This window comes from Branchiostoma belcheri, unplaced genomic scaffold, assembly GCF_001625305.1.
Source record: "Branchiostoma belcheri isolate BF01 breed outbred unplaced genomic scaffold, Haploidv18h27 scaffold48, whole genome shotgun sequence".
Lineage (NCBI taxonomy): Eukaryota > Metazoa > Chordata > Leptocardii > Amphioxiformes > Branchiostomatidae > Branchiostoma > Branchiostoma belcheri.
Window position 1 is genome coordinate 727,743 of NW_017804109.1, and position 26,651 is coordinate 754,393.

The 26,651-nt window shown below is 40.5% G+C and overlaps 1 protein-coding gene across 1 annotated transcript in view; it reads right to left on the minus strand.

Moving 5' to 3' along the window:
* LOC109479314 (puratrophin-1-like) overlaps positions 1-26,651 on the minus strand; it is an 85,372-nt gene that overhangs the window by 34,090 nt on the left and 24,631 nt on the right. Inside the window, exons 7-9 of the mRNA XM_019781270.1 lie at positions 25,021-25,301; positions 13,364-13,502; positions 7,722-7,844 (exon numbers count right to left, since the gene is read on the minus strand). Coding sequence (XP_019636829.1) covers positions 7,722-7,844; positions 13,364-13,502; positions 25,021-25,301 — 543 coding nt within the window. The remainder of the gene's footprint in view (positions 1-7,721; positions 7,845-13,363; positions 13,503-25,020; positions 25,302-26,651) is intronic.

Sequence of the window (26,651 nt, forward strand, 5' to 3'; positions counted from 1 at the left end):
GAGGGNGGGGGGGTAAAGCTAACAAGGCTGGACTCCTGGCTATGACTACTGCCCTGGGTAGATGGTACAACTAAGCCTTGGAAAGTATAAACCTCCAAAAGCAGCACATGGTAGTTTCTTCCATGGGAAAAATCACACCTGTCATGTTATCTTCAAGTTCACAGGCAGACATTAGGCATAGAGTAATTTCAATGGCAATTTACATAAAGCAGCATAACAAAGAACAAAACTGACTAACATTACCAATTAGTAAATACTTCAGCAATGAACACTGCAACACGAAAAAAGAATTCAACTCTTACTGACTGCTGTTACAGATCGTAGGAGAACCAAAAACTTGTCCAACTTTAAAAGGCAGCTACACATGGAAAGTACCTAAGAATCAACTGGTCTTCATGCCCTTTTCCCAACAGACTAAGGAACTGGGTTTATAATAAAGACACCCTGACATTTGTACAACATTACCAAGACAACAAGGGTCTACTCCTGTCCAGGCATGTCCACAAGCCGCTGACCTAAACCCCGGCCTGTGACATTTGAACTGGGTGACCCGAACGACATCTTCTTTAGAATCGGGCAACGCTTGACCATCGGCCCAGCACCTGAGCAAACTGGTACTTCCGCCCTGAAGCTAACAGTCATCGTGACATCTCATTCACTCAGTCTCCCTCCTATTCTCTGCTTGTACATATTTACCATAACGGCTTGTCACACAGATTTACGTACGTAATGGATTCACACATCTACGTCAATCTTTTGTGCGATTTACAGATACTGTTTCCATTATCATTAAGGTTTGTATCCCATTAATACTTTGATTACAAATATCACTGAATCAGAAATTACTTTCACTCTGATGACGATGAGTTTTACTCCCCAAATGTCATTATAAACCTAGGTAGGTTTATAGCGCAAGAAAATGTATAAAACAACAATGTTTAAAATAGTCAAAATCTTACAAAATATCGCTTTGAGTTCTCTGACTCAAAATCAATTTCAGACAATGGAGAATTTACACATATTCAAGCAAAACTGTTCCTCAGCCATGTCAATAATTTGATGTCAAATTCTTGTTTCCATGACTATAATTCCCTCACAACGAATATAGCAGAATCAGAAACTGTCACTTTTATCCCCTTGTCCCTTTATCCCATGTGAGTTTTTGGAGTCAAGCATCGATAGTTGGTATCAAATTCTTGTTTCTATTATTGTTGTTTCGATTCGTACTTTCCTAATTACGAATATCACAAAATCAGAAACTGTGTCTTCCATCCCTATGCATACGAGTTTTTTTAGCTCAATCTTCAGTAGATTCAAAAATGGAAGCAAAAGTGCCTCTCAACTGCCAACAATTTCGGTGTCAGACAGTCAAAGTCAAACAAACAAAACGGAACGTATCACTTACAATGGCCTTGATAGGTTCCCTGTTCTGTCGTCGACGCGAGCCAAAAGTGTGGAGCGCTGCACTGACTAACCGAGCATGCATAGTACTAAACACAGACAGCATTGGAAAGGGTAGTGTATACGTTGTTGCAGGCAAGATGCCTGCAGACTACCTGAATACAAGGAAACGCGCCATGAAATAGCCGCAGCACGAAACCCCTCAAAAGTGTCTGTTAGGGGCCGCCCCCGGCACATACTTCCCATACCCAGCAGGGATAGGGTGGTGAACAGAGGGTCTGTATAAAGGGGCTGACCCTGCAGCCAAAAGGGTCAGGTTGAGGGTCTGTGGAACATGTTGGGATGGAGTCTGCATCGCTCCGTGCATGAAATCGGGAAGAAAAGGTTCCACGAACAACAAAGAAAGAAGGATGGGGGAGACAGAAGAGAAGAGGAGAGCTAAAAATAAACCGTTAAGAAGAAAGAGGGTCACACCACATGGGACGAAAATAGCGCATGTGAAGCACCGTGTTTTCATATGAAAATCAGCCGCCGTAGAAGGGTTTTTTTGTTGGAAGTTAATCCGGGTATTGAGAGTCTAGATTTGGGCAAGGCGTCCAGAGAAGGGACAACCTTGAGTTCATGTTACGGTAGGGCAGTGAACTGTGTATCATGTGTACTAGTTCTCTTCTTCAGCTGATGATTTTTTTTTGGGGGGGGGCAGGGCATAATTCATGAGCATTACACTTATCCATCACTTAAAATAAACAGTAGTCATGCAGCTTATGCTGAAAATGACAACAGCCCAAATTCCAACAAAGCACTGTCACCATTCTAATGGTCTAACTCTAAAGAGGAGAGAGAAGTTAGAACCATCTCTTAATGCAAAAAAAATTAAAACATATCAATCCAGAGGTACATGTACAGATAGACCCGGTAAATACACTTAAAAAAAAACAAGGGAAGAACTCGTCAAGTTACAGCTGCTAATTTCTCAAATAAATACTCGTTAGTTATATAACTCAAGCCCTTTCCAAAGCAGCAATTTTTTCCTATTGTTTGTACTATTCTTTATGATTCTTTCTTTTATCATTCTCACAAACTAACCAACTATTAGTATCTTTAGGTGTGTATTTAGGTGTTGTGTAATCTCCAAGCAGATCCCTCTAGGTGGCAAAAAGACAGTATCAAATTGGCCAGGCAGTATCCATTAGCCAGAGAAGCTCCGCGGCCACCTATGGGGGTCAGGACAAAAAAAACGGCCATATATAAAAAGGTAACGATCATTCCCCACAACCTCTGCTTGGAGAGTAGGTGTTATGGTTTTTCCATGGTACACCTTCCAGTTGTTAAATCTACATGTAGCCACAGAATCTGACCATGATATGATTTAGGACGCTCATCTTTTACATGTTACATATTCCCTAGCTAGCCTTTAGGTCAGGTCAGTCAAGAGCATTGTCTCCACATATTTGGAAGGACCCCCTCCTCTAGTCAGCCAATTTTGAATTTCGTCAGTGTCTTTTAAAAAAAAAAAGTACCACTTGAAAGATGAAGAACTCCAACCAAAATTGTTAAGTCTTGGAGAGAGAGAGACTGGCCTGATAGTAACTTATCTTGAATAGAACATGCCTGTTACTAGAATAGTGAACAAGAAGAGCTAGGAGACAGAATCAAACACAGTTGACCTGCTTGCAATACCAGCATTTCTCACTAGTGCCGACCCATTCAGGCACACACAACCCACATGCCTTTTGTCCCAACCACTAGATCTCTTACCGCAAGGACACATTGACCTAATTTCGTCCTATTGACTCTTTTACAAGTCGTTAACGATCTTCGTCCAATTAACCTCACGCTTGGCCAGGCTGCTGACAAGAGTTTTTTCTCCACAAAGCTTTTCCCATGAATGAATACCTCCAGTGGACAGAATCAAACCTTTCTCTTGTGCATGTTGAAGAAGTAACAGGATACTTGACAGATGATGGTTTCTACATTGGTGAAGGTTTGACATCCAGGTAATAAGATGTGCCAAAAAAGAGTTGCTGAGAAATTTACATTTTTTTCAAAATCTTTTCCAAAAATTTGCCTTTTTTCCTTCCAGCCATCATTTCAATTCCCATGGTCACTCTCACTCACTCACTCACTCACTCACTCACTCACTCACTCACTCACTCACTCACTCACTCACTCACTCACTCACTCACTCACTCACTCACTCACTCACTCACTCACTCACTCACACACTCACTCACTCACTCACACACTCACTATCCAGTTTATGGTCTGTTGTTCCCAGTCTTCGGAGGGTTAGACGTGCTTGCAGTGTAATAGTAGCCTTCAGATATAGGTCATTTAGAAGACTGGTACATCTTGCTTTTCTGGAAGATGTCAAAAAGGAATCCAGCTTGCAGCCTTTTTCACTCCAGCCATCATTTCAACTCCCATGGCAGGCCTTCAGATGTGGGTCATGTTTACCCAATCTGGTTCAGTCTGTCTCTGACACTTTCCGATTACCGACTTACAAATGTACTGTTTGTACAGTTCACCTGGGAGTACAGGGCCCTCCATGGCACGCTGGACTCTCTCCTGTACAGTTTGGCTAATAATAGCGTCGCTTGTTTTCACCTGTCGCAGGTAAACTGACTTGGCAAATACCTGTCAGGTGATGCCATCACTAGGCACAACCTGGAAACACCTGTGTGATTAATGGAGATTGAGCACTTGTTGTTCTAAATATAGAGTGTCTTAGAGTCTCCTTTGGAAGAAAAGAGTTTCACAAATTTGTATGAAGTTGTTGACTGACTTATGACAATGAAGAAGAGTGGTGGATGTCACTTGAAACATCGGGAAAGAATCTGTGTAATTTATTGTTGAATTTCCTATGAGTTTTTGCAGCATGCAGGTACATACATATCAACCTTCAGTTCTTTAATTTTATATCCTGGAGCCCAGCCTTGTTAGCTTTAGTCCACTCCCTAATCTTCACCGACCTCCCAGACCACATCCTTGTTCTGTCTCCTCTAACGTCACCTGGGTAAACCAGCTGGAAGGAAGGAGACTGACTCCAGACACACCTGTCCACCTGTCCCAGGGGCTTCCTCAGGTGTACTTCCAGAAATCATTAGTGACTTATTCCTGTTCATTGTAGGCAAGTGAAAGGAGGGCTGAAACGTGTAATTTCAAATTGCTCTCAGACACCTGAAGGAAGGTAGCTAGGAAACCACCTTCAAGGAAGTGCCTACTTTCCTGGGCACACCTGTCTTATCATTCTTTCTTCTGTATTCTTTATTTTAGGCATCCGTGGCCCATATAAAAAAAACATACAAATAGAAATACACATAATGACAACAGTTTAAAAATATGACTAAGAGCACAGACCCAGATATTGCAGAGGAATTTGTTGTGGAAGATTACATCGGACTTGAGAACAGATTGGATGATGTTATTTGGGCAGTTCTACAGACGAGATATGAAATATTATCTTCTCCAGGTAGTGGTTTTAGGAAGTGAGTATTGATTATTAGGTCCTGCTATTTTGTGTATTGATTGATTGAAAATGGAGACTTTGTTTCTAGGTTTAATTTTGATTCCCTTCTTCCCAGGATGTCATCCATGAAATCAGGTTTCCCACCTATCACCGGTACGTCAGACTTGAGTGGGCTGATTCAGGTGTTTGGCAGGGATTAAGGGTAAGAAAGACCCCCCAGAGTGGTCAGGTGTGCACTTAGCATCTTGAAGAAGCCTTGGAGTGGTCCTTAGAGCATGCTTCAAGTCTTTGTTTATGGAGGGAAGACAGCTAAGTATGTAGTGAGGAGACAAATAGAGAAGTTTGTTGATCTGGTGTTAAAAATGGAACAGCTTACTAGCTTAGAATATTAGCATAATTCTTGTTCAGGCTGTATATAATTACACAAATTTATGAATGTTTTTTTAGTGATATCATAATATATTCATATCATAAAATTTTACTAATAAAGTATTTATCTGCATTCTATATGAAACCTGTGTTTTAAATGAACAACCTTGTTCACAAATTTGAACTTACTGGAAGGATTAGAGCAAATTGAAAGATCATTATTTAGTTGTATTTGACGCCAAATGTCATGTTTGTCGCGTGCATACACCGTACTTTGCTCAGTCAAGACATACATGTAGAGCTGTTGATACGAAGGTTTGTTCCAACACTTGATGACAAAGCAGTGCAAACAGGGGCCAGGAGTTGGTAGTGTTGATGGAGTAAAAGTCATTCTGTGGACAGATTAAAGCAAACCTTTGTACCAGTCCTGCAAACTTCCTGTTTGAGGGGGCTGATCCATGTGAGTTTTGTACGGGGGGCATGGTAGGTAAAGTTTTTTGAACGGGTTTGTTCAATGCAGGAAGAGACCTCCTTGCTTACAGTATACTAGTAACACAAGACCAATTCTATAAGCATTGAACTAAGATGCTTGAAGACATAGGTGACTAGGAAAGCTAATGCTTGGTTTTTTATCCATGTGTGGTTAGTAACTACATACAAAAACAAGTCAAAACCATAAATTATATATAATTCTACTTTACGATCAGAAATAATACGGTGACCTAGATTCCTACTTCTCAAATTTATGTGCACTTCTTTTCTCCTTTCAATTTCAAGCCTGACGTATTTCCGTGCCTCCATAAAGCTTAAAGGCCGTCACGTTAATGTCAAAAACACGGCGAACAACAAAGAAAATTTACGACCCAATTTCGGGAAGAAAGCTACAGCAATATGTCTCAGTAATGCCGAATAAATTATACATTTACTGAAGATGAGCACCAAGGCCTAGGAAAAAAAATTTTGTGTTTCCTGTTTCCCGACCGACCCTAGAAAAACCTTCCAACCCTAGACTTTTTTTGGGGGGTGGATCCCTGCAAGGAACATAATTTTTCGAGCGATTAACCTTTTCTAGCTCCATGATCTGACACCTGAGTGATAAAACGTTGTACAATTGGTTTTCTAACATTGACATTGAGAATAAAAGTGTCCTTATGCAGGTTTTACTTTGTTAAACTGTATTGTATAATACTGGGGTTTGGGGTAAAAATTTGGGGTAAGTCCCAATTCTATATCTAGTGTTGGAAGTTAAAGTTCAGTCTTTATTTTACTGTATTGTATAAGTTGGAAAAAAAAAGATAATCCGTACCTATACCAACCCTAAGTTTTTTCAGGACTGCAACAGGAAACGCAATATTTTTTTTCCTAGGCCCAAGATTAGCTTGACACCACGAACTCAAGGAAAATGATGACACTCAACTTCGAAATTGAGGTCATCCTCAGAGGTCACGCGCGTACACGGTAAACGTTATGAAGGTCACCGAGACCTTCGTAAGAACGTGATGGGAGTTTCACGCCGAGGTGCGAAATGACCCCAGGCTAAACACTTTTATAACCAAGAGATTGAAGCATTGGTGATAAGGATAAACCTCCCGGCAAGGCAGCATATAGCTGTCCCCATAGGTATTACCTGTGCTTCTAAAAATTGGGTTACAGATCTCCCCATAGGTATTACCTGTGCGTTCAAAAAATTGGGTTATACAAATTAACTTAAAAAAAAAAGGGGGTGACAACGAATCAAACTGTACTGCAGGCCCAGTGCAGCACTTCATGATGATATTTTTACTATTTGGCAAGACTGTGTATCTTGCATAATAATTATAAGAGTACCTGCTTATTATAACATTTTCTACATTAACAAAATAAACGTCCTACCAATACACTGCATTAGTAGAATGAGGGTTAAAAGAAACAAATCTCCAAGCAGATGTCTGGTTGGACTGCAACATTTTCTAACTGCTGGGCCTTTCTGACAGTTTGTGTAGTGGATGTCAGCAAAGGTAGGCATCGGAAAAGTCATAAAACATTTCGATCCACCAAACATCTGCTTGAAGAGCCAAAGAAGTAATCTCCAAGCAGATCTTTTGTTGGACGCAAAAGACAGTATCAAATTGGCCAGTCAGTATCCATTGGCCATCCGGTGACTAATGGACACACCTCTGGCCAGTGGATACTGCCTTGCCACCGTATGACCTGCTTGGAGATTATAAAGAGATTCTTTATTCACAAAAAAAAGTACAGAGACTTTTGTATGGTCTTCTACAACTTAACTAAAGATCTAACAAAGCTAGATACATTTTGTACATATGTGGGTAACGTCATCTTACTTACAGAGTATATGTACAAATATATGATGTAACAATAATGGCTAACTATTCTCTGACATGTGTTCTCTAAGATCGAAACATTCTTTAATGTATTTTCCTATTTGAACACTGTATTGGTTATCTCCCCTGAGAATGAATAAGAAGCATCTCCCACTCACCATTGCTTGATAGTAGAATCTCTCGAACTCCTTGGTGGTGTTCTTGATGGCGTCTAGGGAGTCGCCCGGCTCCGAGAGACGTTCTAACCTCACCTCACCCTCGTTCTGCACCCAGGACAACACCTGAGGAGGGAGACAGGCAGGTGAGGAACAGGTGTTTCTAACTACTATCATGAAAGTTCATCTGTGTTGATAGTTGCATGTTTAAAGTTAAAACTCTGGTCTTCCTCAGTAGACTGACCCAGTGAGGCTTGTCACAAGGCTTCTTTGAAGTGTGACGTCAACACTGGGTCAATGAAGCCTCACTGTAGTAAAACAGTAGCATATTTATGGTGTAACGAATTTGTGGTGAAGAGGTCACTGCAAAAATCGCAATAAAATGAAATCGCTGTGAAAGTTAACACTATCATCATATCAGAAAGGGACTCTACTTCCAGTAATCCTATACAGGAGGAAAGATGACATGAACAGTCTATACAGATAACAGAAAATTCCTTTTTTTTTATAACAGAAAACCAAACTGGTGTTGGAGCAATGACTTGGATTGCTGTCAAATATATGAAAATGTAGAGGCTGGTCAATTGACCCTATAACCTCATATTGGAGACTTCAACGCTTGGTTGACTCTAAGCAGTACCAGCTAATAATATCTACAGCCTAATAAAGCTATTGAAATACTGCTGATGTGGCTAGAATCAATGCACAGAAGCTAACTACAGAAAGTAAATAAACAACGGACCAAAATTTTTAATATCTGTAGTAGGCATCCTTCCATCTTGAGAGATGGCAGCACTATAAGTGAGTCAAGTATCTCTAGTAATATTTTCTCTGCATATGTTAACTTTTCATTTTATATTGAAAGAATATGTTCCCTATATGTATCATTGTACCTTTAAGATTACGTACACAGTGAAGATGCACACAGATGCCTTCTACTTAAAAAAAAATCCGACACTAGAATAAAATAAAATATAATTTGGTCCTCCAATATGGAAGCTCAGCCCATTGAGCTACACGGAAGAAAATGACTGTCCAAATCCAAAGAGACCAGTGCTGCATCCTCCAATCAAAGTCTTCATTACCCAACTCTTGGCTTCATTCAGCCCGCAGCCTGGTCAATTACAGTTCCTGTTAATCCTGCCGCTAAGTTCATTTGTTAGCAGCGTATTTTCACAGGGATGTATTCTGTGGACTAAGTGGCTTTTCCTTCCACGTACCACAGCAGATCGATAGAGGACTGACTGAAGTTGCCTGGAGAAGGAGTCTGGCCATTTTGGAGACTGGCCAGCCGCCATATCTGGTGTTCAGCATTCATGGTGCTATACGAGCTCACAGACAGGCCATGTACAAACTACACTTTGCTGATTCTCAAATTTAACATTATAACACTGGATAAGCATGTACTGTTTCAGGGAGTGAATAGGATCATTTTTTCTTCTTCATAGAGTCATCTAGCTATAAAACACTGTGATGAAATTGGCAGCCGCCATATCTGATGTTCAGCATTCATGGTGCTTGCAGACAAGCCATACAACACTAATGCTGATTTTCGAATTGGACAAAATAACACTTATCTGGAATATAAACAAGAAAAATGCATCTACTGTTTCAGGGACTGAATATGGTCATTTTTCCTCCTTCTGAATTCATGGAGTCATCTTACTATAAAACTGCCATGTCTAGTGTTCAGCAATCATGGTGTTATACATGTACAAGCTTACAGACAGGCAATACAACACTTTGCTGATTCTTGAATTTGACAAAATTATAAACGCTTATCTAGAATATTAACAATTCAGAGTCCAGGAAAAATGCATGTACTGAACTGTACTCAAAGCGTGAATAGGGCCATTTTTCTTCTTTTTTCATGGAGTCATCTTGCTATAAAACAATGCAGAAATTGGTGTAGCCATATGGATTATACACAGGACATCTAGTTTACAGACTATACATGCTCTAGAAATCTGGAATCATATCAATCTGTGATATCTACATGTCGAGTCAAACACATCAAAACAGACAACAAACATGAAGATTCACAGCTGTTGACGAGTGGAAATGCACAGCCTCCTGTACGTGGCAGCCTTGAAATTTGGAAAATGACTTCCCATAATAAATATGACCGGTGATATCAATATCGTCCCACATAACGGATGGATAAACCCATCTCAGCACAATTGAAGCATTCATCATTGTCAGAGTACTAGTATTAAACCTAAAACCTAGATTAAAACGCAGATAAACAAGATGGAAATGGGAACAGATTAGACCATACAGGAACCATCCTTCCTCCACGTCCTGTCGAAATCCAGGGTTAAGACGGTTCAATCTCACCTTGAAATTCTGCCAGTAAAAAAACGCGACATCCCTGGTTTTGCTCCAAAACGATCGCATCACGTGTGTAGAAGAAGAAGACAACATGACAGTCTAACGGAACGAGAAATTGAGCAACGTAGTCGCTGGTTTCCCTGATAAGTCACGTCCATTCTGAGTCAGCGGCGAAGCGACCAGGCATGCGTGATGCAATCCCTCCCTCCCCGCCCGCCTTCCAAATGGGTATCCGAACGTCTGATGGCGTTTTAGTTATTCACCCCTGCACCCGCCGGGCTACACGCGAGGATCCATGCATCACATACTGATGTGTGATCAGGGCTGGTGCAGGATAACATGAGGGGGGGGGGCTATCTTGTAATAAGATACACTAGTATCATTTTGTAATGTTGTAATGTGAAATTTTAACATAGAATTAAGTTTTAAATGAATTGTAAATTGTCTGCAATTCGGTGACCAGGAGGGTCACTGCGAATGTGTAATAAACACATCTTAAATCTTTGGCGAAGGTTAGACCACCAGGTAACGAGATACACAAGAAAACTGACTGATGAGCAGTAGTGGATCCGGATGACACTTGAAACGTCTGACAGCTTTCAAAATTTATCCAGTTGCTTGAGTACATGTTACATTAGGAGGGTGGTATGGTATGACAGCACACTGGGTGCCATCCTGGGTGTTTTACAGCCAATTTGATTGCCCATAATCAACTATTGGGCTATAGATACTACTGTATTGAACTGACAGCCAAAGAATAGTACCCTGGCAAGGATTGAAAAAAATCACAGCGAAACTACAAAGTATTAGAATCCTTGCATCCTCATTAAAAAAATCGTGACGAGGGGGGGTTGGCTTTGGTGAAGGTTAGACAACAAACGAAATACACAAGAAAACTGACTGAGGGAGAGTAGTGGATCGGATGGCAGTATTCGTTTGCCAATTGCAATGGGGTTAAAAAATGATACCAGTACAAAAAGAAAACCCAAGAAAAATGTCTAAAATAGTAAAAAAAAACACACAAAAATAAGCCATAGCCCAAACCTCTGATTGAAGAGTATTCTGACTCCTTCCTCCCTTCCCGTTGTTTTACATGAACCAGCCCTGCCACTCACAGGTGAAAAGCCGCATCCCAAACACGGGATGACAACCTGTTTCATTTTCTAATTCCGGTAGCGAGATGGGACATGTAGGGGGATAATGAGATTGTTTGAATCTGCACGACACATTTCTAAATCTCATTATAGCAATTGAGCCCCAGGTCTGCTTGGGCTTACGAAAATAAATGTTGTGTTTCCTGTTTCAGTCCTGAAAAAATTACGGTCAGTAGGTAGGTTTTTTTTTTAAAGACTTCAGTGATTTTTATATAGGGATCCAATTTATACAATACAGTTTAACAAAGTAAAACTTGCATGAGGACACATTTATTTTCAATGTCAATGTTAGAAAACCAATTGTACAACGTTTCATCACTTAGGTGTCAGATCATGGCCCTAGAAAAGGTTGATTAGCTCAAAAAATTAAATAATTTATGTCCCTTGCAAGGGTCCACCCCCAAAAAAAGTCCAGGGTCGGCAGGTTTTTTTAGGGTCGGTCGGGGAACAAGAAACACAACATTTGTTTTCCTAGGCCTTGGGAGGTAAGAGCTTGATTGAACGTGGTCAAAGCTTCCGGGACCATCATCAGCAGACACACGGGGAATAAGAATGAGATGGAAAAGCTTCCCGATGCTTTCCTGGAAACATTCCTTATGATTCATACCGGATTTCATTTATGGAATATTCAAGCAACTGGGTGGCTCCTACGGAATAAGGTGGTTTTGAAGGGACAATATGATGATTCAAATGCTGGGTGCAGGTAGACATCACAAATGCATGCACGGCCCCAATTTTACCTCCATATACCAATGGCCAGTACATGGACCAGTACAGGTTAGGTGCAGTAGACAATGGAAATACCTGCACAGTCCCAATTTTACCAGCTGCACTAACCTGCATATACCCAGTACATGAACCAGTGCAGGTTAGGTGCAAGTAGACATCAGAAATACCTGCACAGCCCCAATTTTACCTGCGCTACCGGTAACCTGCATACACATGTCCACCATACAAAAGTTGAAAGTCAGGGGATCTTGTCAACCTTAGCTCTCTACATACGTGAATCAACCTTACCCTGACTGAATATGCAGCAGACACGCCTGTTTCTAGGAAGGGCAGCAGAACACAGGATGATAGGCACTTGTTTACTCTGAATTTCGGAAACAATTCCTTAAGGGATTAAGGAACCACATCCTTCAAGGTGTCAAGGTGAAAGGGAAGGATCTCAAGGTCAAAAGGAAGACTCTCAGACTCGGTGAACTGTGACACCTGTTTTTCTTGTCTTCCTTTGAAGTTCTTCCTTCCTGTTGTTTCTTTTCAAGTTAAATCTGGTGTATCAGTTCCATCTAGTTCGAATTTTTGTCTGGGTGTAAGAATTGCCTACCTAGTAACATAAACCCTTGTAGATTTATGATGTATGTTTTTTTTTGCGTCTGCTGCATATTCAGTCAGGGTAAGTTTGACTGACGTACGTAAAGAGCTAAGGTTGACAAGATCGCCTGACTTTAAACTATTGTGTTGTGGACTTGTAGCATAAACTGTTGTAGATTTATGATATATGTTTTTGTGTTACATACATGTGCCATGGATACCAGGCTAAATTTGCTTGACGCATTGTAGAAAGCTATGGTTGATAAAATCGCTTGACTTTTAAACTATTGTGTTTTGGACATGTAGCATAAACTCTTGTACATTTCTCATGTAAGTTTTTGTGTTACGGACATGTAGCATGGAACATTATAGGTTCACCATGCAAACATACGTTCATGGGAACGACAATACACATTTCTGCACGTATGCTAAACAAACATGAGTCATAGGTTCAAAGAAGAAACAAGGTATTTGGATATTTTGTTTGGGATTGTGTTCTTGCCGCAAAAGTGCCACCTACATTGGCTACAGATACATTGTAGCAGCGGATGATAATAATCATTCTGATATACCCATTTTCACCTGAGCAAAGTGAGGAAAGTCGTGTAAAGTGCTTTTTCCAAGGGCACAAGGTTGGTGACATGGCAGGATTCCAACCCCGGACCTCTTGGTTCCGAGCCGTTATGCCACACGACCCCACCTGATGAAAATATTTTCGGAAAATAAGCCTCACTTGTATACACCTGCCTTTAAAAGCCTTGCTAACATCTGTCTTCAAATGCCCCAATATAGTCTTGAGAAGGGGTTCACAGGCTATTCCTAAGACTCCTTAGCCACAAGCCTCACCTGTATACACCTGTCCTCGAAAGCCTTGAGCTTCCTGCCCTGCTCCATCTGGACTCTCCTCTGCTCCGGCGAGGCCGTCAGTTTGGACACCATGTCAGAACAGTAGTTATACAGGTACGTCACATAGTCCAGGGAGTCCCTACAGAAAACATAGCAATGAAAAATCAGAAACTTCAGTAATAAACCAACAAAGGGAGTCCCATGGCAAAATCATTATCATCCATTCAGCTCCTGTAATAAACCTAGATATGTCACAATCTTTCTCTGTCTAACCAATTGTCGTGGAAAAACATTAAAAAAAGATTATATACATAATTATCAAAACTTTACCAGTAGTACTAGTAATAAACCTACAGTGACCTACATAGTAAGGGGAGTCCCTGAGGAAATGCATGCCAAAAGCAAAATCATTATCATCCAATCAGCAACTTCAGCAATAAACCTACAGTTATCATTCATTCAGGAACTACAGACCTACAGTTGTACAGGTACTTCACATAGTCCAAGTCCCTAGGGGAATGCCTGAAAATCATTATCATCTATTCACCAACATCAGTAATAAACATACAGGTACGTCACATAGTGCAACGAGTCTCTATGGAAAACATAGCAATGAAAATCACTATCAAAATCATCCATTCAGCAATTTCAGTAATTAACATACAAATGTTATTGTCAACAGTGACCTACATTTGTACAGTAGTACAGGTATATAACAGTCCATTGGGAAAAACATCCATAAAAATCAAAACTCAATAAAAAAATTTTCAGGTTACCAGCAAACACAATATTCTGACAATCTTAAAAAATAGAATAAGAAAAATTGATTGGAGATGACATGAAAATCCACAGGTTACCCAACAGAATTGAATAAATCAACATGTAGGTGGTAACGCTTATTGATTATGAGTTTATTGCGAGGCTAGGCACATAATTCTGGGTGTCCCCGGGGGACAAAATCTGTTGTGCCATCATCAATCCTGGAGAGACAGGTTGATTTGTGGCATATTACTGGTCTATTGCTGAAAACTGTCTCATGAATGGGAGTATTGGGAGAGAAATTGGATTCTTAATTTGGGTCAAAAGTTTGACATCTCTAAGTCTACGCAATGACAGTTGGGAGGAGTGTAAACTGTTTCAAGTGTTGAATATTCTCTTAAACAAATAAATTATGTAAAGGTCAATAAAGGTATTCAAGTGTTTAAAAGCACTATTGAATGAGAAAACAATGTAAACACATACTTCTATTACCAGTATTTTCAGCACGCTAAAAAGTTTCAAAATCAAACAAAACACTTCCTAGCATCGTAAACTACTTTTCAAAATTCAAGGACACCGAAGTTAAAAGCGTAAATATCCTTGAATGTACAGTTTTAAATCTTACGAACAGAAGTCCATACCTGAACTGCTCATACCTGGACCGGCACATCCTTCCAGACAAAACTCAACTTTCCAACAGCAAAACTAAAGACATGTAATGTACTACGATGTAGAATTCCGACCAGTAATACTTTGCTGTGGAGCAGTGACAATGTGTGCAGGAAGGGCCACTTCTTGAAAAGAACTTTCCAAACGGCAAAACTGAAGACATATACTACTACGGTGTACAGTTCGGACCAGTACTACTTTGCTGTAGTCTAGAGCTGCAACAATCCGTGTACGGACGCTCCCTGAGATTGAGAACAACTGAAGTTGAACACAACAGGATCCACGCCAGCTAACATTAGCATGTCTACACACATTCTCCACGCACCGGTGCCTTCCGTTAACACTACCCCCAGCGCCAGGCTAAGTACGGCCGGAACTGAGCAGTCCTGTCACGTACCGACACGCTCGTCTGTAACACCTGTCAATCACTCCTCGCCAGGTGTGAGATGCTTCCTGTCTTCGAGAAAAATCAAAGAACCTGAGCTACATGGCTTTCCTCACCTCGCTCAGGTGGAAATGAGTACCTAGCTTTGGTTAGGGACGTCCTTCTGATAGTGTTTGGGGAGAGCCACATCTCAAGCACGTTAAAGATCCCACCACACTTATCGAAAAGAATAGGGGACCTTTCCAGTGTGAGTGGTTCAAACCTTATTGTCTTATATGTCACTTGACTGAGTTAGCGCCAAATACTAGTAGCAGCCGCTCCAGACCTTTGCAATTAATTAAGCCCCAATATATTGTAACTGTAAGCTCCTCACAATTCAGCCCATGGCTGCAAAGAGAGAATAGCCGACCCATCCAATACAATATACAATACAGTAAACGTTCAAGCCCCCACCTGAGTAAGTATTACCTTGCTCAAAGCTGTTGGACATGAGAGAAGAGGTGTGTGTTTTAGCCAAGAAAAACTCACTCACACTTTACACAGACTGACATAGATGATGTCATTCATAACCAACCAACTGGGAAGACCTTTTAAAAGGTGGCTGCCCGCATAAACGCCCCTCATTACAACCAGGAACCTTTAAAGTTGTGAAAACCGCCCGGCCACCAAACAGGGGCGGTATTGTTTCCGCCGGGCCTGACAACGCTGGTAAACGGTAGTCAGTTAGACCACAGAAAGGGAAGAGGTCAGGCATCCCCTAAAGGGTCAGCAACGGAGAAGCACCCCGCAATTACTGTATACTGGGACTTTTAGTAGAGGCAACAGAAATATATCTTCCATAGCATGTCCCTGGGGGTTTTGGGGGTCTTCGGGAGCTTTTATGTGCTATTTTCTGATTGCATATAGACAACATAGCCGGCCTGGTTGAATTACCCCCGTTTTTAGAACTGGGCTAATCAGAAAACAGCCGAAGACCACCAAACCCCCATTTCTATAAGCCTGCTACGGAGGCTACAATTTTTAGTGAAGGCAACGGAAATACTGGAAATACTGGTCGGTTCTGTTTGTGCCTTCTCTGAAAGCATTCAAGCAAGCGGGAACGACGAGAAGTCAACATCTGTGTGTGATTTGTTGTATTCGGCTCTGAACTTGCCAGTGACATAACACATGTCGTTTTTATTCAAATCTGGGGGCATGAAATCAATTTATTTTTAAACAGATTTTTAACGATTGCCCGAAATTCAAGTTCAATTTTCCTCATAACATGTTGCAGTTAAAACCTAGGTTACTACAAGTCATTTTAGGAGGCTTTCTTTTTTTTGAAGCAGTACAGTGCTGCATTTAAAATAACATAAATATTGAGAACATATCGCATTTTAATGAGAATGGACCAAGTTCTCAACCAAAATTGTTCAATTTTCCTCATAACAACATGTTGAAGGGGTACTACAGGCCATTTTATGAGACTTTCTTCTTTTACATATCACATTATAATGAGAATTGACCAAGTTCTCAACCAAATGTCCTCCTGGGAAAGATACAAAATAAAAACTTGCTTTTCAGCAAGAAAAAGGGGGAGACAGATGGCTCTTTCTAATCATGTTTGGCAGCACTATAGCCCCGTGTTTATTTTATTACTCCATAAAGGGGGCATCAAAGAAATTCTTTTTCCGAAAATTGATCAGAAGTTTGGCGTTAATTTCCCTCCTAATGGCACCATTAGGGCACATTAACATGGAAATGGTGGCTGCTGAGTCATTTAAAAATCAGTCGTGGGGAAGGATTAAAAAGGCAACAATTTACATTGATATTGACAGGTAAATACAGTTGTATTATGCTTTTTACTAATAAAGAACACATGATTGTGAAGCAAGTTGAAAACTTTCATTTCTAACACAGCTATATAAGAGACATATGACTGTGTCCAATTTCTTGTGTTTGAAATTACAGTTTAAACTTGCTTCATTTTATGATGACTTCTACCAACACAGATGAACTTTCAAGAATACTGGTAGCTGATTTTATGATCCTGACCTATGGATGGATTTTAGAGAAATATCGGAAAAACGATTGACTGTAAATCAATTCTGCCCACCAATCAACATTTACCGTCCACTTATCGATCGTCATCACCATGGAAACAGAGGGACCGTTCTTCGGTTAGGGTTCCTGCGGGAATGGAGGAACTTCCCATACGAAATTGAAAGGACAGTTTTTCCATTTGAAGTCTTCGTCAATCAAGTTTGACGGGAGAATAAACAGTTGTGAATCACTCCTCAGTGTGTGGTCTGGAAGTCCAGAGGAGCTCAAGCCTAGCCTCCGTAGCAGGCTTATAGAACTTGGGGTTTGATGATCTTCGGCTGTTTTCTGATTAGCTCAGTTCTAAAAACGGTGGTAATTCAACCAGGCCGGCTATGTTGTCTATATGCAATCAGAAAATAGCACATAAAAGCTCCCAAAGACCCTGAAGACCCCCAAAACCCCCAGTTTTTGGAATGCTATGGAGGCTAGCTCAGGCCCTAGCCTCCACCAGACTCCTTTGCAGGCTAAATAAATAAATAGTAGAAATCAGCCTAAAAATGGGATTTAATTGGCCAGAGGAGTTCGCAAGCCAGAGAGGGTCCATTTGCCTGCATGGACCCTCTGTGGCCATCAAACTCCTCTGGCCAGTTACAAAGTTTTAGGCCGATTTCTACTACATGTATTTATTCAGCCTGCAAAGGAGTCTGGTGGAGACTACTCAGGCCCAACCAAACAGACTTTCCTTAACCAAGGCTAAATAAACTTCTTTTCATCCATGGATGATATGCTTGTACAGCGTAAAAATAAAAGTAAAATCTGGTACTGGATTGGTGGAAAGTATGTTTCCAGGGTATGGTCATATATGCATTGTGACGATCGTCCTATATCGTTGCCCATCCGTGAATGGGCCAGTTTTGTTCCAAATCATCTCAAACATTTCACAAAGTCTTCAGCAAATGTCGCAGCACGATCTCGGTATGCGAAAAGCTATGTATCATTGGCCACTTTGTACAGGGACTAGTTTCTATCCTTAACAAATGCTCGAACAAATATACATACTGAACATTTTTTCTCTTCGGCAAAGATGCAGTCAGGCAATACAACACAAGCAAACAGACGAAACACAACCAATCCCTGAATCAGGAAATCTAGAATAGCTAAAACCAAAGTTAGTTGGTGATACTACTGAGCAGACGTTATAATATAATATTTATGTGCCATGTTGTACTACATGATGTAGAATATCCTTGCTTTACTTTCTCCAAGCAGATGTTCAGTTTAGACTTGAATGGTCACTCAGTGTCAGTGTAGTTATACAATGTTGGGCTTCCAAATACATAGTAACATACACATATTAATAGAATATAGTAAAGGGGATTCATTCCTCAAGCTAACTGACATCTCGCACACGCAGTCGTCCCTCAGGAGACACCATGAGCCGCACAGTTCCGGGCGTTTAGAACTTTTATTCAACCTCTCACTGTCATACACATATTAATAGTTACATGTACCTTACCTTCGAGCATAATACCTTGACCCTTGCAGGGTTAAAAAGCGGCATGTCGCAGTGCTTTTACTCTACCATTATCCCGAGCACAGATTGCACATTACCAGAATAATGGGGCACAATCAAACAGGCCTGCACTTTCACAAATGGAAGGGCAGCAGAGGTCATGCTGTGGAGGTCAAAACATTCAAAATGGTGGCTTTCTGAAATTCTAAGTGAATATTTAGAAGACAGAACAATTTTGGCTACATCGATCCTTCTATTCTTGAATAACCCACACAAAGTAAAGCAAAAAAAAATTGTGGGGAGGGGGGCATGATGTTCCCAGGAGTTCTATCAAGAGGTCACCTGAAGGGTGGACAAGGTGACCTCTCCTTCAGGACAAGGTATAAAGGTCATTCTAGAAGGCTGGGAAAATACTAGTAAGTTGATTCAAGGAATATATCTTATAACCAAATCAATCCCTAAGATCAAGGAAGTTCAATTCAGACTTGAACCTCCTTGCTAAGACCTACCTAAAGTTCCAAGCAGTCAAAATATCCAAATTTGGGAGGCTGCTGATAGAAAGGCTCTAACATGTGTGAGATAAGGGAGGGACCACCCCACGCAGTACCAGCTTATCACACTGTTCTATCACACAAATCAGTGCACAAATATTTCAACAGCATACAAGTGCTGATAGCTGTGAACTTGTGAGGTCAGTAGCACAGCAAGGCCTTCTCCACTTCACAACAACATTTAGTGTTCTTCACATCTGTGCTGGCAAGTCAAATACAGTTTGCCTCCTACTCCTAGTCAAACACTGTAAAAACGAGAGAGAACCCCCCCTCCTTCATGTAAGTAAAGTAATGGCAAAAAAATTACAAAAGGCAAGTTCTAAACTAACTGAGCCCTAAGTTTTAATCAGCCTTGACAATAACAGGCTTAACATTTATGTCTTCCCATCAAATTAACTTACAGAACCGATTTGCTTGCTACAGTATCAAGGGGCAGCTATCCTCCACCTATGTTATAGAGATTGATCACTTTGCTAAGGTCTGGCATTGCTGGTACAAGGCAAGATGTTCAACCAGAAACAGATAATAAAATACTGTGTCAACTGTGCTACAATGTCAATGCCAAGTCAAATGACTGTAGAACTAGAAGGCTACAAAGTATTGGAATTTGAAAGGTCTGTTCACCCACCACCATGTACTGTAGTCCTTCCAGTGCCACCTCTTCGAATATTTCCTCTCAAGTACTCCCTGGCCCACCCTACTGTAGCTGATTAGTTGTAACCCAGCCCAAAACAAATGCCTTAGTTTGTTGTTGGCCACCTCCCTTGTTTACTAGTCCACCCATGGATCATGGGTAAGTTGGAGGATGAGCCTGGCCATCTGCTCAACAGGATCACACACTTGTCTGTCACGCCCTCATTTGCATAATGGTCATTTGCATAATGGTCATTGTAGCTCCTCATTTGCATATTTGGGAGTGTGAAAACTTGGTTTGCATATTCTTTTTAGTACACATTGGATGGTTAATATGATTAAATAATAGAACAGGATGGGGTCCGACTTTAGGTGGGAATAAAACCAGAATTTGAGATAACCCAAAGAAACAAAAAGGTCAAATAAGATCAATCAATCAATTGATCAATCAATAAATAAAATATTGATTTGTGAATGGGCTATTCTGTAAAAATTATATTCAAGGCATTCTATGGCTTCAGTAAGTAACAAGGATAATCCTAGAGAAAATTAAAAACTAAATACTTTTTCCTTCAATTTCATCACATTTTGGGCTCAACTTCAAATGGCATTAAATAAAAATCCCACTGATTTGCGGAATCCTCGTTGCCCAAACTTTACGACCATCAAATGATGCTCGGAATTCGCAGTGTTCCCCGGTGGTCCATTGACACCAGGACTATAAACCCCTCATATACAGCCTTATAACAACATCACATAACCAGTAACCTGCTGCACTGGTCCAGGTGAAACTTTGGAGGGGTCTTCTAATGACTTGACTTGACTTTATTTGGATCCACGTTTAGCTTTAGCATTTAGCTTAGCTATTCTTCCAGTGGTCCATTGATACAATACAACAATACAAAAAGTGATCTCTAAGCAGATCTTTTGGTGGCTAATTGGCAAGACCTAAAAAAACTTAACTTACTTGGTATTTGCATGAAAATTGTTAATACTAATAATAGTAATAAATACATCTCAATACTACTGACAATAATATTTGTACAATCCAACCCCTCTCTAACTACACATTTGAATACACTTTTGAATTTAGTGTTAATAAAATCTTCATGGTGCATCAAACCTGTATATGCTACCTATAGCATCTGTCTTTGACCACTATATAAATTATAATATTTCCTGAAGAAAACATACTAGCATTTTTGAACACCTCAATACTTGGCCAATAACTCTGTTCCTTTCCCCCCTTTCTACCCCAGAAATTGACACTGACAGATACACAACAGATGATCCCTTTCCAAACAATATGAAGAGCGCTACCCAGCTGAGGCCACCGCCTGATATTCACTGCCTAATATAAAAAAAAGAATAATGTCCTTTTTTATGTGAAGCATTATGCCAGAGTGCCCCAAAAGGCCGCTACTGCTAATTTTGGAGAAATCACTATATTTTCTGGGGACTGCCCTTAGTGCCCATTCAGGCTTTTCATTCAACAATCACAGTCAGTGGGACAGCAACAGGCAAGGGGAAAAACAGGTGTGTGGCTTTATGGTTTATGGTTTTACCACACAGCTAATGCCTTTGTTGCATATCTAGAGTTGAAAATTGATATAATACCATCCCTTTGTTTGAAGACGTTTTGACATACAGACTTTCATTATCCAATGCTTGGTGCCAGTGTTGCGTAAATTTATGAAAAAGAAAATTTATGTGATTGTCTTGTAAAAATGACTTTTTGACTTAAAAAATTAACACCATCCACCAGTGCTTGGTACCTGCGTTGCATAAAATGAGAAAATTTATGTAATTCTTTTGTTAAAATGACTTTCTGACATACAAAATCAACACTATCAACCAGCCCTTGGTGCCAGTGTCACATTATGATAGTAGAAAATTTATGTAATTCTTTTGTTAACATGTAATTCTTTTGTTAACGTGGCTTATTGACACACTAAATACAATTTTGTTTCATTCAATATATTTGGGAAGCAATTAAGCAGTGTTTGTTTAATTATGTCTAACAGTACAAATTATAGGAAAAAGATTGGTTTGTATTTGTGTTGTATGATGTAACTTAGGAAGTTGTTAAGGATTTTTTTATGATCTAAAATATTCCATGTGCTAAACTTAGCCTGCAATAAACTTGAAATACAGCACTGATACAATTTAACAACTCTAAATAAAGCTTTGAATTATTTACCACAATGAATCAACATCATCTGCAGCAAAAATAAATGCCTTTAACCCTTTCATTGCCTGGACATTTGATAATTGCATGGTTTATAAGCTCCAGTTAAGTGGTAAATTATGAAGTTAAAATGAACTAGCCAACCCATGTTTTGGAAAGTTGCCAATGTCTACTAGGCCTAGGGAAAAAATGTTGTGTTCCTGTTTCCCACCAACCCTAGAAAAAACTGTCAACCCTAGCCTTTTTTGTGGACCCCTGAAGGAGACACAAATTTTTCAAGATTGACCTTTTCTAGCTCCATGATCTGACACCTGACTGATGAAACGTTGAAAATAGCAGCGTGCTCATGCAAATTTTAACTTTAAGTTAAACTGAATTTTTTAAGTTTGTTTACTAGAGACTGCGAAAGTCTAAAAAAAAAGAGGAAAAAAAAAACACCGAAAAAAAAAATAATCCCAACCCTAATTTATTCAGGGCTGAAAACAGGAAACACAACAATTTTTTCTAGGCCCTAGGACTGAACTAGCCTATGAAAAAAGCACTGCTGTATTTTCTACACTGGATCAATATCATGCAGTTTCATGCACCACCACCCCTCAGAGTGGAAGCCTTCAAAGAACAGTAAATTATCTATTTCCTATACCTTAACCTTGACTCCATTGACTTGGTAGAAGTTGGGTAGGGAAGGGGTTCATATATTTGTGAGGCAAGACTAGCCTCCATAGCAGGCTTATAAGAACTGGGGGTTTGGTGGTCTTCGGCTGTTTTCTGATTCAACCAGGCCGGCTATGTTGTCTATATGCAATCAGAAAATAGCACATAAAAGCTCCCAAAGACCGTTAAGACCCCCAAAACCCCAGTTTTTGGCATGCTGTGGAGGCTAAAGCAAGACGCTGATACTAGTATTTGTTTTGAGACAAATGGTGTAAAATCGCAGACACAAATCTAATGTTTTACAGAATAATTACGCACCAAATTTCCCTCCCATCTCTATTCATGGCTACCAGGAATGGAAATTTATTGGAAAATCCATTTATTACGAACAACCGAATTCGGAATGGGGAAATTGAATAACCCTTTAGTATGCCCCAGGTACCTCCTAGTGCTTTCCAGGGAATGGAAGAAGCCAGATCATTACTTTCCCCCATAGACAAAATGGGGAGTGTGTGTTCAAGTTCTTTTAAAAGCATCCAATGCAATTTCAGGGCAGCAAAACTGGATTTTCAAAGTCAAATTTCTTTTCATAGTTAGTTGAATCAACCCTATCCCATGAAATACTGATATCTGTGCTATGTCAGTGACAGAAAAATGCTTGTTTTGTATGGTAGACTGGTCCTAGCTATGGGTGGTACCCAAAAGATACGGAGAGTGAGAGATGCCTAACTTGTAGCTTGCATCTCAAATGCTTAAACTGTTAAAGTATAAAATGATGACAAAAATGTGCTAAGAAATGGCAGTAAATGTCAATATCTGACAGATTTCCTCCTCCAGAATATTTTTGTTTTGCTGCTCCAAAATTGCAATTTGGATGCCTTTGAATTTAAAATTCATGTAGGCTCATTTCGCCCCCCTCCCGTCCAGAACAAATCGACAATTAGACCCAAAAATCGCCAAGCATCTGTGAAAACAGACTGGAGGTGAGATGGACTAGTACTGTGGATTCCTGTTTTTTTCACGGTATTTTACGTTTGTGGTTTTTGCAGCCACTTCTGTACTACGAAATGATCATTACTGGTAACACATAATTTGCCGACTTTCCTTTTCAGTTTTCTATATCTGCCACCACCGCAAACATGTAGTTGTTCCGTGAACACCCCCATTTTTCTCAGACCTTGAACTTTTGCTACCCGTGAACATGAAGTGAATTACAGTAATTGGGTCGGAAATGACTAACGGTTACATTTGGCAAGGGAAGTGAAATATGAGTTCACAGTTCAGAAATGAGGTGAATTGGATGCACTAATGTAACAATGCTTCAGTAGATTTATGGCACTTTCTGCAGTTCCCAATACAATTTTTGTCAAAAATATACATAATTTGCACTAATACTACATGATTTAGATTGCACAGGGACATGGGAGAGGTCCATATACTTAGATTGCGATACAGAGCATTTATGAGCCATGAAATACAGTTTGTATCACTTTACAGCTAAAACAAAACAGGTTAACCCAATGTCATTCATATGAATATAAAAATAGGTTCCGTATAATTACATATGCCTTTATTTCTGCACAGTTTTCTTCTGTAATAAAATCTGCTACAAAATAGAAAGATATCTCCAGACCTGGCAAAGTATCAAATCCTTGCCGACAGCAAAACAGATAAAGGCACTGCACGGTCCAAATAACATCCTGAGATTGTAGTACAGAAATTTAGGAGCCATAAAATACAGTTTGTATCAGTTTACAGCTAAAACAAAACAGTTTAATCAAATGTCATTTATCTGAAGCAAAAAATGGGTTCACTACAATCATGGAGGTAAAAACGGGCACAATTTTTCTTGTGTAACAATGTAACACATCCCCAGACCTGGCACAGTATCAAATCCTTGCCCACAGCAAGACAGATAAAGACACCAAACGACCGAAATGGGGCTCCTGTAACCTTGCCAGTACAACTGTTAGAATTGTATTTTAGTATAGCTCATGTATCTACCCTTCTTGTTTCCTCTTTGCCATACACTGTACCAGTAACAGACTGTTGTTGAGCAATCAAGTTGATTTTATGTTACAGACTTGGCATAGTATCAAATCCTTGCGGACAGCAAGACAGATAAAGACAGCGCACGACCGAAATGGGGCTCCCGTAACCTTGCCAGTACACGACCCCAGGATCAGCATATCTGTACAGGGAGTGGGTTAGGGGTGGGGAGGGGGGCGGAGCGTACTTATTTATAGCTGTTTACAGAGTAAATACGGAACCTAACAGCCTTACCTGTAGTCCTGTGAGGGTGCCAGGGCAGAGTGTTCTGTCCTCAGCTTCTCCAGTACCCCCTCTCCTTCCATCTGTAGTGCCTTCACTCTCGGGTCCTCTAGAACCTCCCTCAGCCTCACTTCCTCATCATCACACTCCTCCCTGGCAACTGCATCTTCCTCCTCCTCCTGTGGACCATCTCCTGATGATGTTGTTGCCATGTCGACAGCAAGAAGCTCCTCCCAGACGGCAGTCAGGAACTTTCCGGTGCTACGGCTGCCCAGTAGGAATGGCTCGAGCTTCTACACCACCACAGTGCCATGCAGGGAAACAGAAGAACAGGACATGGTATAGTGGTGGTGAAGTGAACACATACAGGGCACATATATTTAGTACAGTGCGAGCATGTAACCCGGCGGGCGTATTTTTAGTGCAGTATTGATTTACCAAATGACGACGTCAGATGGACTGTCTTCCAGTTTTGGGCGGCAAAGCCAATACGTCACCCATGCATACATGGGGAGGGCAGCTTTAACTAGTGATAGTCTCCACCAGACTCTTTTGCAGGCTAAATAAATAGTAGAAATCTAGCCTCCATAGCAGGCTTCTAGAACTGGGGGTTTGGTGGTCTTTGGGTGTTTTCTGATTAGCCCAGTTCTAAAAAACGGGGACAATTCAACCAGGCCGGCTATGTTGTCTACATGCAATCAGAAAATAGCACATAAAAGCTTCAAAAGACCCTGAAGACCCCCAAAACCCACAGTTTTGGCAATGCCAATACGTTACCCATACATACATACATGAGGACAGCAGCTTGAACTACCAATAGTCTCCATCAGACTCTTTTGCATGCTGAATAAATAGTAGAAATCGGCCTAAAAAAATGTACATTGTAGCTGGCCAGAGGAACTGGACCCTCTATGGCCGGCCAACTCCCCTGGCCAGCTACATTCCTTTTACTAGTTTTAGGCCGATTTCTACTATTTATTCAGCATGCAAAAGACTGTGGTGGAGACTTAACTACATGCTTTGTGTAGAAGCTCGAGCTTTTCACATAGTCTCCACCAGACTCCTTTGCAGGCTGAATAAATAGTAGAAATTCGGCTAAAATGACTGTAGCTGGCCAGGGGAGTTGGCCGGCCATAGAGGGTCAAGTATAGGCCGATTTCTATTTATTCAGCCTACAAAAGAGTCTGGTGGAGACCAAGCTTGAACTAACCAGTTAGAAAGGCTGTCTGACAGATGGTTTACACTTACAGGGATATGAACAGTTTAACCCCAAAGGTTTAGAACTCCCAGGGTAGGGTTTAGAGAGAGCAGGGGTGAAAGACATGCACAAGTGCGCTGAAACAACACGTCCATTGTTCCAACACCCTCCCGTTTAGCATATTTCACATGGGTTGAATTTCAGCCCGGTATGGGGCCATGCAAAAAAAAATTGCAATATTTCAAATGTCACACACACCAGATACCAGCAACAATAGAGCACACTAATGAGTATGGCTGTATAATCAATTGTGCACCTGTGAAATACACATCTGGTGCTAGCTAACTAACAGGTTGAGAATCAACAAAGAAAATGTGTTAAAGTTGTTGCTATTGTTATTGTTATCACAATCAGTAATGAACATAATCCCCGTTTGTCAGCGGCC